General features: G+C 38.0%; 1 protein-coding gene across 1 annotated transcript; it reads right to left on the reverse strand.

Annotated features, from left to right (window-relative positions):
• Positions 1-662: 662 nt before the first annotated feature.
• tnfaip6 (tumor necrosis factor, alpha-induced protein 6) lies at positions 663-10,636 on the reverse strand. Its single transcript, XM_042495153.1, has 6 exons — positions 10,520-10,636; positions 7,046-7,183; positions 5,504-5,665; positions 2,073-2,301; positions 987-1,027; positions 663-905 (listed from the first exon to the last, which is right to left on the reverse strand). Exons 1-6 carry the CDS (start codon positions 10,620-10,622, stop codon positions 784-786), a joined length of 795 nt encoding a protein of 264 aa, XP_042351087.1. The 5' UTR covers positions 10,623-10,636; the 3' UTR covers positions 663-783.
• Positions 10,637-11,796: the final 1,160 nt, after the last annotated feature.

The raw sequence follows: 11,796 nt of genomic DNA on the forward strand, positions 1-11,796 counted from the left end.
TTAAAGGAGACATAAAATGCATTAAGGTAAGGCATTCACTTTTACCTTATAATTTTGACTTTAGTTGCTCTTGGTATGTGAAAAGTCTAATAAAGGTTTGTCCCATACAGTTGAAGTATAATTTAAAAATGACCATAAAAAAGGCAAAAGTAGTAAATATCTGAGATATTTTCCTTTCAGACTCCATGCAATAAGACCTAAAGATTCAATATTAACTTTAATTAATAAAGAGGCAAGTTCTATGAAGATTTAAAAAAAATAACTTGCACGGGCAGCGGATTATGAGGCACAGATACGCAAGAGGCCCCATCACCTCTCCTACACAAGAGAAAGACACAAACTTTAATTTTAACTCGTTTTTTTGCATCTCTTTGTGGTCTTTGTACGTTTCTTTGTAGTTATTTTGAGTCTCTTTCTGCTCGGTTCATGTTCTTTTGAGTGACATTTTGCAGGCGTGAGGATATTGTCGGCCTCGGGCCTGTGCTCGGTTAGAAGATACAACAGCTGGCTGTGGAAATGTTTTGCAGTGTCAAAATTTATGGTGAAATTTAATTTAAAAAAAAACAGAAACCGGATTAGTTTTCTCTAAATGAAGCCTGTGGACAGTGAACACAACGTTGTTTATTTCATCCAGCACATAAAAACGATATCAGAGCCTCAAACACAGTTTAATGACAGATTTATTTCTTTAATCAGCTATAAAGACATTAATTACAGTACAAGATGTAACTAATGACATCATAAATACAGCAACAGGATTACATCAGTGTTTCAAACTGAGGGTCAGTTGAAATGATGGGTGTGATTCTGTGAAACCACAGACGCATTAAAGGCAGTGTACTCAAACTTGAAGCCGCCGGCTGTGACTGAAGCATCAGAGAGAAACTTCAGCGTCATCACGTTTCCTGCAAAACAAAAATCATTTGGTTTTTGGCGATCCAGAGATTCATCACTGTGCAATAATGCATCATATGAAGAGATCTCACCTGTACTATAGATGTCGTCAGGTAAATAATCGCCACAGAATCTGCAAAGAAACAGAACATTTTTAAACATTTTTCATGTCTTGTCCTCTTCAGTTCTATTTCTCTATTTACAAACACGAAAGAGCTGAAACAATGGGTCAGTTAACCCTTTTAAACCTGAAAAATTTGATTTGATTTCTTTCAGAAATGACCTGAAAATAAGAAAAAAGGCAAAACATGAAATCAAACATGGAAATGATGTAAAAAGTGCTGAAAATGAAAAAAGTTAACATATTTATTTATGTATTTATTTATTTATAAGTGAGGTATACTGAATCTACTAATGTTGTTATATTATGCTTTTATTGTGCTAAAAGGATGCTTTAACCCTTTAAAAATTGAACAAATTTGCTGTTTCTTTCAAAAATGTGTGAAAAAGGCAATGAGCAAGGAAAGAAGAAATGCCCCCAAAAATAGCACAAAATTAGTAAAAAGTACAAGACAATTACCTGAATTTAGTAATAAATTAATTAATTAATACATGCAATAAACACTAAAGAAAGTAAAACAACAACAACAAAGAATTTACCTTTAAAAAAGTTATTTAAAATGATAATTATAATCATTTTGTAACATAAATGTAAATATGTAATTATGATAATCATAAATATAGTTTTCCCTTGGTTTTCATTTTTCTCTAGATATTTTTCCCTAGCTTTTTAAAAATAGTTTTCTAAATTTATACACTTCTTGCAATACATGGAACATTTCTCTTTGAAAGAAACCAATGTGCTCAGGGTTTTAAGGTTTAAATACCTGTGAAAGTCATCTGCTGGTGCTCCAGGTTTCAAAGGGTTAAACAGAGTCAAATTATTACTAAAACTACTTCAATTATTACTTAAACTATTTCAATTTTATAATGCATCTTAAATATCCTTTGTACATGTTAAATTTTGTTTTGTTTGATCATTGAAGTAAACATCAGCATTATGTAATCAACATTATGTCTAAATATACCTCGCCCATTATTCTATTATTCAGGTGAAGACTCTGTTTCAGTGTTATTTAATTTTGGGACTTATCGCTTTCTCCCTCAGTGACCCTCACCTCCCAGCGAAGCCGGAGACATCGTCGTAGCTGTCGTACACCTCCAGGTAATCTGCCAGACAGCCCGCGTCATCCTCTACATCAAACTCCAGGAAGTGGAGACGGATCCTCTGGCCCAGGCGCACTCGAATGTGCCAGTAGCAGATCTGCTCGTCCTGATACTCCTCAGGGAAGCCGGGAGACTGAATGATCTTCTGCTGGTCTGTCAGCACCCCGCCACACTCTTTGGCTGAAACACACGTGAATAACATGCAGACGATGAATAACTGCTCACAGCAACTGCTGCTGCAGGAATTTAGTTTTTTTTTTTTTACATATTTAATGCATATTTTATTTTTAATCACAGAAAACATAATGAAGCAGCGATGAAAAAGTAAGTGTGCAAACAGAGGCAGAGGATCATCTTGACCTGTTGATACCAGAGAGTGAGGGCAGCAGGCTTGTTATCAGTGAGAGAACCTCAGAGAGAGTCGCTGCATATTATTGTGCCTGGCACCACCGTCACAGAAACAGCATGCAAAAGTCAGATTTCAGATTTTCACATTTACTGTCTTTGCTATCTTTATAATGCATGTCCATACATTTAAGAAAAAATATCTTCCCCAAAAGACAAAAACAGTTCAAGTAAATAATATATAGCAAAATAAGAAGAAAAAAAAATCATAAATAAGCAGATAAAAGTCATAAATAAGTAAATAAAAGTCATACATACGAATATAAAAGTCAAAAATAAGTACATAAGTTAAATAAATAAACTTAAATATAAGTATAAGTCATAAATATGTAGATTAATGTCATAAATATGTTGATAAAAGTCACAAATAAGTAGAGAAATGTCATAAATCAAAAGATAAATGTCATAAATAAGTAGAGAAATGTCATAAATCAGATGATGAATGTCATAAATAAGTGAATAAAAGTCATAAATAAGAAGATAAAAGTCAAAAGTAAATAGACAAAAGTCAAAAGTAAAGAGACAAAAGTCACAAGTAAGTAGATAAAAGTCATAAATGTGTAGATAAATTTCATAAATAAATAAAGTCATAATTAAGAATATAAAAGTCAAAAATAAGCAGATAAAAGTCAAAATTAAAGAGACACCGGTGGAGAATGAGAGCGGAGCGGACACCGGCAGAGACACAGGCAGAGACACAGGCAGAGACACAGGTGGAGACACAGGCAGAGACAAAGGCGGAGACACTGGCGAAGAATGAGAGCTGAGCGGACACTGGTGGAGGCACTGGTGGAGACACCAGCAGAGAATGGAGCAGAGCGGACATTTGGAGACACTGGCAGAGAATGAGAGCGGAGCAGACACTGGCGGAGACACCGGTGGACAATGAGAGCAGAGCAGACATTCGGAGACACCGGTGGAGAATGAGAGCGGAGCGGACACCAGCAGAGACACCGGTGGACAATGAGAGCAGAGCAGACATTTGGAGACACCGGTAGAGACACTGGTAGAGACAGCGGCGGACAGCAGTTTGACATGCAGCATAATGCAGTGTGTGAAGTACTAGAGTACTGTACTGTAGTACTGGAGTACTGTACTGTAGTACTGGAGTGAAACGATGGGCAAAACGGGCGAAATCAAAGCAGTTTATGCTTATTATTATTGATTCTATTTATTGGCCAGAAATGTTATTATCGGTATGACGTCATAAGTCCCATTATCGTGCATCCCGACTGTATATGTATCAGTATGTATCAGTATATACCTACAGTGTGTGAGCCAATAAGTTATTTGAAGTAAATACTGCAGTTACATCGTTTGTCCACTAGAGAGCTCCCACAAGTTTATTATTTAACTGTAAAATTGTTCAGTATTTTCTAAAAAAAAAAAAAATCATCTTTGGGTTTTACTACCTCAAACTTTAAAGAGCCAAATATCTACCTCCGTCATATTCATCAGACGGTCAGATATGCAACTTCAAAGTGTGTTTTTTTCACTTGTGAGCCACATGAGAGACACATTTCCATCCTCTGTGATGGTTTTTCTTGTGTTTTTGTTGAACTCACTGAAAGCACAGCAGCAAGCACATTAAAAGCTGCTTCTCACTTTCAAAAATATTGCTTTTAAATTCTTTCCAGACACACTTGAAAGCACATAAGATGTATATAAAAAAATTCTTTGGCTCAAAATGAATCAGGCGGATTGTGAAATCAGCCGTGGTGGGTTTTAATTCCACACACTCATGGGGAAGCCTCTGTGTCAGTTATCACTTCCTCCGCTGACGTCTTATCCACACTGACCGTCTGACCTCCTACACGTTTATTCTGGGTGCCTCATGATAACTCACAGGGTGGGACTGAGATTGTGGCTTTCTTTCTTGTGGATCTCTGTATCATCCCTCACGTGCAACTCCAAACTTCCTGAGTGAGTCTGTGGAGCCTCAGACTGGATGACTATTCTTAACCTTATTCTTAACCACAGAAACACAGTCATCACCTACTCCTCAAAGGGACAGTTCACCCCAAAATTAAAATACTCTGAGCTGTAGTGCAGCTCAGTCTAGAGCTGGGAGACTCTAACTTACTTTGCGTCGGGGCTACATTTTAAAATTTTTTTACAAGAGGTAAGAAGCCAGTCGCTGCAGCACCATAGATAATTCTAAGATTTCAGGACATTTCAAGGATTTGATTACATTTCTAGGATTTTAGTACATCACTAGGATTTCAGGACATTTCTAGGATTTTAGGACATTTCTAGGATTTTAGAACATCACTACGATTTTAGGACATTTCTAGGATTTCAGGACATCACCTGGATTTTGGGACATTTCCAGGATTTTGGGACATTTATAGGATTTTAGGACACTGTGTACTGTTCACATTTGAATTGATATTGGTGCCTGGAATCAATCACCAGTACCCAATGACACCTTTTTTGGTTCTTTACTTTCTCTGCGATAACAAGAATTGAATTTTTGAAGAAGCTGCAGGGGCTACATAGTAAACTAAAACGCAGTTCTGCTCACGCAGAGCTAATCTTCTCTGTCTGTCTGTCTGTCTGTCTGCATTTTCATAATGCCTTCCACCCATGCCGCGCTGCTGACACAAAGACTGTTCTCTGTCTCAAGCTCAGACCGATATCTGATGAAAACGTTAAAACTAGGCGGTGCTGGTCGGGTATAAATCTAGATTATGTTCCTGAACTGCCTGTTTCTCACCTAACATGCTTTTAGAAACATGAAACATGCTCAGACGAGTTTGCATAACGTCACCTAAATGCAGGAGCATTTATTGGTCTGGTGTGGCGTGGTGCATTCTGGTAGATGTAGGTTTTGTCCCTCTTTAAAAAAACTTCCTTTTTTCGCTCTCTACAGCATTGACAGCCTACTTTTATGTGGGAACCCTCTTTATATCAGTGAAATACTTTATTATTTTACTTAGATCAGCACTTACTACAAATGTACAAAACTTGTACTCACAATTTGGGTTGTAGCAGTACACATCCCATCTCTCACTTTTGTTCCGCCTCAGTCCGTAGTCGACGATGCCGACCTTCCCGAAGCCACATTTGGAGCCCGCTTTGACGATGGGGTAGCCAACGTGTCCTTTGTCGAACCATCCAGCAGCACAAACATGGAAACCTGAACCACAGCAGAAAAAAAATGTCAATGATACAAAAACTGCATTTCCACCTGCAGGTCAGTTCAGTTCAAGTCACATTTTTTGCTGTTGCTTGTTATTATGCTTTTGCTGTTGCTGTTTTTGCTTTGTGTAGTACACTTATGCAACAGTGTGTGTGTGTGTGTGTGTGTTTTGGATGAGAAGGCACATATCTACATCTCTGATACATTAAGTGTACATATATGTGTGTTTATGTTGGCAAATTCTCAATAAACATGCTTTAATAAGTAGTGTCTTTGTCTTTGTGTTTGTGGGTCTTTGGTTTATTTTGTTTTTTTTTTTTTTTTTTTTTACTAATTTCGCATAATCTGTGTCACGTTTATGGCTTGTGATGAGGGTAATATAGTGCATCTTGTGTTGATGTTTTAATGCTGTAAATTTAATAATAATAATAACAATGAAAAGGAGTCAATTCACAGACTCTATCGGCTATTTCTAAATATCCTATAGAGTGCGACTTTCACTTCAGCCTGCTCTCTTTTGTTCTAAAAATGTCGCCCTGCAGTCCTGTTCTGTGGACGATAAACAGGGTGCAGACTTTACTCTGTATCACTGGTGAACAAAGAAATACAGCGAGTGACAAAAACCTGCCCAAATGTAAGAGTACTGTCTGCGGTCCCCACAGATCCAGGCTCTAGGTACGTGTTCGTAGGACTTACTTTTGGTTCCAAAGTTACTAGACTGAAAAATATCGGTGAAAAGACTATTTTCTGCTGTCCAAACACAGAAAGTTCTTTCAGCTCTGCCAACAGAAAGAAAGAAAAACCCTGGATACCACTATTCTGTGGGCCATTACTTTTTCTTTTTTTCTTATTTGTGGAGACAGGAGCCTCACAGTTACACTCAGCAGACCCCACTGAGCCCAGATAAAAGACTGGGCAGACTGCTGAGAGGCTGTAACCGCTGACAGAGAGGCGGACCGAGTGGCTGGATTCAATCTGCGCCAAGAGAACGGTGATGTTACCCACCCAAGAAGGTGTTAACAGATTTTTACCACACTCGTGAGGCCTGTTAAAATTTGGCACAGAGTCCTAAAACAGCAAAGCACTCGTGGAAAGAAGCGTTCACTCGCTGCTTCCCAGCGACCTTTACCCTCCAAGCCTCTTTCTCTGCATGTTAAAAGCATTCCAGCGGGTTTAGAGATGCATCGCATCAGACATGATGTTTCATGAGTTTCATGGGAGAAAGGAAAGGTACACTCAGCCAAGCCTGATTTCATTTTGGTGCTGCCAGTGATGAAAGAGTCTGCCTGATGAATTATGATGCATACACTTCCCCTGGGGTTAAGTCTCCTTCAGCAGGAGCTCTGCATGTGTGTCGTACGTGAGTTTGCCGCAGACCTATTCGACGAGCCGCCTCCAGCTGATCGTAAGTGGCCAGCTTCCCTCCCTCGTACTTGCAGACAGCCTTGGCCTCGTTATACGTCAGCTGGTATCTCCCTTTGCGAGACTCTCGGTGGTAAACTCCAGCTGCTTGTTCTGTCAGAGAGAGACAACGAAAAACTGTTAAAAAGTGTCTGAAACTGGAGAGGGAACACAGTGATCTGCAGGGATGGAATGTAACTAAGTACATTTACTCAAGTACTGTACTTAAAGGTCCACTGAGTAGGATTAATGGTGATATACTGGCAGAAATGGAATATAATAAGCATGTTTTCTTTAGTGTATAATCACCTGAAATTGAGAATCGTTGTGTTTTCTTTAGCTTAGAACGAGCCGTTTATATCTACATAGGGAGCAGATCCTCTATGAAGATTGCCATGATGCACCACCATGTTTCTACAGTGGCCCAGAATGGACAAACCGAAAACTGGCTCTGGATGGGGACCATAGACTGTACATAAAGATGGCAGATGCACCCCCCCTTACCCCAGCTATGCTTCAGTGAGGCTAAAATATCCCAGATTCGGGCACTGCCCGTGTCGGGAACAACAAAAAAAAAAAAAACTATTACAAAAATTGTTCGTACATGAAACTGCTCATAACAAGGTCTGTGGATTATCTTGAGTAACAGGTCATGATTTATAGAGAAAGACACTGATGTTGAGTTTTTTAAATGTAATTTTGGTGCTTTGGGCACCACAAGCCGAGTGCTACCTCGTTCCATCATATAATGGAGAGAAGTTTGACATCTCTACGGCCATTAACTCCAACAATCAACAACTCACACCAGAACTACCTAGACTGATAACCACCACTACAAGTGTGAGGAAAAATACATATTTTTGATTTTGGGGTGAACTGTCCCTTTAAAGTACCCAACGGCATCTAAAGGAATTAAAATAAGTACATCCATAAACATCTAAAGAGAGAAAATTGCATTTCATTTTGTACTTAAATTTGATGCTAAATTTTGATGGTACATTCTTTTACTTAAGTAAGTTTTTAAATGCAGGACTTTTACTTACAGAGGAGTATTTTCACAGTGTGGTATTAGTACTTAAACTGAGTCTGAGTAGTTAACTTCTTCCACTATGCGAGCTACAGTGAAGGATTTGGCTCAGTTTGGGGCTACAGCCGAGCAGGTGACAATGTTTTGAATGAGAGTACAAAGGTTAAACAAAGCTAAACATAAAACATGAACCTGTGTGACATTTTTCTACATTCTGGAAGTTCACCAACAGTTTGGTGATTTGCTCTCTGGCCTCCTCAGCGGGGAGTCCTCTGCTGATCCTTTTTGGGCTTTATACACGCATGACTGCAAAACTGGGCAGAAAGCACTCAGAAATTAGCCTCAGGTGGATATTTTGATCTGTTTGATGAATGTTTTGTTCAGCAGTTAAAGTCGCATGCTTTCTGCTACAAGAACATACTGCTTTTTCACCTCAACAGGTTAAGAGAAGATTGAAAACTTTCCCCCAAAATAAAACATGTTATAAAGGAGAGACATAGCATGAGTAACAGACAATGGCACAAGAACTTATCCAAAAAATATGTTACTCATGCAACAGAAAATAATGTGATAACTCAATAACAAGTTATAGAGGAGAGAAGTTGCACGAATAACATGTTTCTTTGGAAGTTTCCATGTTTTTTTTTGTAATTCATGCAACTACTCTATCTCAGAAAAAGATATGAGAATCTCCCAAAAAAACAAGCAGGAGAGAAGTTGCATGAATAACAGAAAATAACACAAAAACTTTCCCAAAAATATGATATTCATGCAGCTTCTCTCCTCAACAACTTGCTGTTTGGAAAGTTCCCACAGCAACTTCCTTAAAAACATGCTATAAAGGAAAGAAGTTGCATGAATAACAGAAAATGACATGAGAACTTCCCAAAAAACATGTTATAAAGAAGAGAATAACATGTTTTGGGGAAGTTCTCACATTGTTTTCTGTTATTCATGCAACTTGTCTCCTCTATCACAGAAAATGACGTAAAAACTTCCCCCAAAATATACTATAATGTAAGTTAAGTAAGTTGCATGAATAACAAGAACTTACCAAAAAAAAAAAAAAAACTTTTTCATGTAGCTTCTCTCCTCATGTCATTTTATGTTATTCATGCAACATGCAATAAAGCAGAGAAGTTGCAGCGATAACAAAAAAAAAAAAGATGTGCGTGTGAATCAGGTAAGGCCAACCCATCACAGCGATATGAAACACTGTTCTGTTCCTCCTCACCTCATAAAAAACATAAAGAATTTGGTTCATAAAGTCAGTCAGAGATATATGAAGGCCGGCGTCAGCAGCCTGTATGATTTATATTTCAGTACTCGTTCCAGTAGGATTACTATATTTAAAAGCCATTCTGCAGTATTCCCAAAGTAACAGAAATAGAAAGGAGCTGAAGGATGTGTTGTAATAATTCTGATCTGTTTGCATTTTTTGGAAAGCCCTGCGATGACGTCATTTCCTCCATGTTTACTGGCCTGGTGCAGCACTCAGCCAGGTCATAAACATGCAGTTTGGCACAGCGGAGAGCTGCTGGACTGGTGTGTCGCCTTAATTAATCCTCCTTACTCTTCACAGCGTGCCTTTATGTGAGGATAATATATGCTGTACTTGCAAAAGCGGACAGAAAACAAGCCCGGGTAAAAGTGGTTTATACGTAGATAACACGTGAAGGAAAGTTAGCATGTTGCTATGAATGAGAAAAAGTGATTAATTTAAAAATACTCTCAAAACATGACGGAGTGAAATAATGAAATAATTTCTTTCAAAAACACAGAAGAAGGCAATGAGCAATTAAACAGAAAAAATGCCCCAAAAAATTAGTAATAAATTAGCCTAGGGAAAGTTACAAGAAAATTACCTGAAATATAAGTTACAAAAAAAAAAGACCTGGAAAAAAGTTCTTTAAAATCACAGTAATAAATAATAATAATTTTATTAATACAGTTTTTTTTCTTTTTTTGCCCTCAACATTTTCCTCTAGCCCCTCACTCCCAAAAAATCTACCAATTTCTTGCAATTTGTGGAACACCAAGTTGCTCATTGCCGTTTCATTACATGTTTTTGAAAGAAATTGAACAAGCGCGCTCAGGGTTCAAAAGGTTAAAAAAAAGTCATCGAAAGCAGCACAAGAAAAGTGATGTGGCTCCTGGAACTGCAGTTTGATCGTTAGAATAAACAGCATATTATACTGGTTTTAATAAATAACAAAGAAAGTCTTCTTGTTCAATACGACACACTGTCCATTAAAAACACTAATTCTGTAGATATAAAAAATTGTAACTCAATATTTTGGGATTTTAACTAATAAAGTTGAAAGCTTAAGCTGCCTTTGGTTCATGACAAAGTGATCCCAGCCTAACACGTTTTTTTTAAGCTTCAAAAACTTCAGCAGCAAGAAGAAAAGGCAGATATTCACCCAGCCATATAGAGTTGTGAAATATTCCATTTTTGAAGCCCCACGCCTGCGCCTCCTTCAGCAGGAAGCCAAGCGTCCAGAGGAGAGTGAGGAGGCGCGTCATCCTGCAGCTGCTCTCTGCAGATGTGTCAGGAGCTCTGTCCCTCCTCTGCTCCCCGGCGCCGGCTTTATACGCTGGCCCCCCCCCCCCAGCAGAGGCGGGTGTCCACTACTCAAGAAGCTGCTGCAGGTTTAACAGCTACAGCTGCTGGTCACCGGCTGTTTTCTTCTCTTTAACCCTTTGAAACCTGAGCCAACTGACTTGATTACTTTTAAAAACACGGGAAGTAGTTACAAGAGTTAAAAAATAATAACCTGAAATTTAGCACACACAAAAAAGATAAAATGTAAAAATATATAAATAAATAAACAAACCAAAAAATACATATATGGATATACTACTATAAACAACTATTATTATAATTATTATTAATATAGCTTTCTGGAAATTTTTACCCATATTTAAAAATGTATTATTAACTTAATTTCTCATTTTAGCTCAATTTTTAACTTTGATTTCAAGGCATTTCCTTGTGACCTTTTACTCATTTCTCACACTTTGTTTGGACACCTCTTGCCAAGGTGTCTGATCGCAGCCCAAGAAAAGTTATGTCACGCTTGGTTTCAAAGGATATCGTAAAAGCTGGGGTTGCAGATTTTGCCACATAATAAGTTCATTAAATATTCTGTTACCTGGTGAAGAAAGTTGGTGACATTCTGAAAGTTTTTGGGATCTCGCTGTAGCTTCATGACACAAAGTTTTAGCATGTTGCACAAATTTGTCAAACACGTCAGCATGTGTAGTAGCAACCTATAATTACAGCTCACTGTAAAAATGCCTAAAAAGCTTGAAAATATTAATAATTAAAATTTCTGTTTTGTTTTTTTTTCCAGAAGGTACTTTTACTAAAGCTGCATGAGTTGATTTTTTGGCCACTAGAGGGCAGCAAAACTCCAAACCAAGTGAAGAAACACACTATTGACGTACACTAATAATGCAAAGAGATTCTCAAGCCATTTCAATAGATTGTTAAAAAAATGAATGTAGCTACCTTGACATCACCTTTTGATTTGTGGAGTCTCGTTTCAAAGCATCGAATTCAGCATGTCATCCGTCACCATCTCATGTTTTGGAGCCAGAATTCACCATATTTGGGCAAGAAGGCGGAGCTGTGAAAGAACGAGGGGTTAATCTGAGTGAGAAGCCGACGACATTTTCAAGAGACAGCCATTAACTA

Source organism: Plectropomus leopardus, chromosome 10 (assembly GCF_008729295.1).
Source record: "Plectropomus leopardus isolate mb chromosome 10, YSFRI_Pleo_2.0, whole genome shotgun sequence".
Classification (NCBI taxonomy): Eukaryota; Metazoa; Chordata; class Actinopteri; order Perciformes; family Serranidae; genus Plectropomus; species Plectropomus leopardus.

What these genes read in the sequence shown, in the direction of transcription:
- tnfaip6 (XM_042495153.1), bottom strand. Translation starts at nt 10,622, where the DNA reads ATGACGCGCCTCCTCACTCTCCTCTGGACGCTTGGCTTCCTGCTGAAG. An exon ending in GGAGGCGGCTCGTCGAATAG is followed by an intron (nt 5,666 to 7,045) that starts GTCTGCGGCAAA and finishes GCTGTGGTTCAG; the next exon opens with GTTTCCATGTTTGTGCTGCT. An exon ending in GTCTCCGGCTTCGCTGGGAG is followed by an intron (nt 1,028 to 2,072) that starts GTGAGGGTCACT and finishes GTTTCTTTGCAG; the next exon opens with ATTCTGTGGCGATTATTTAC.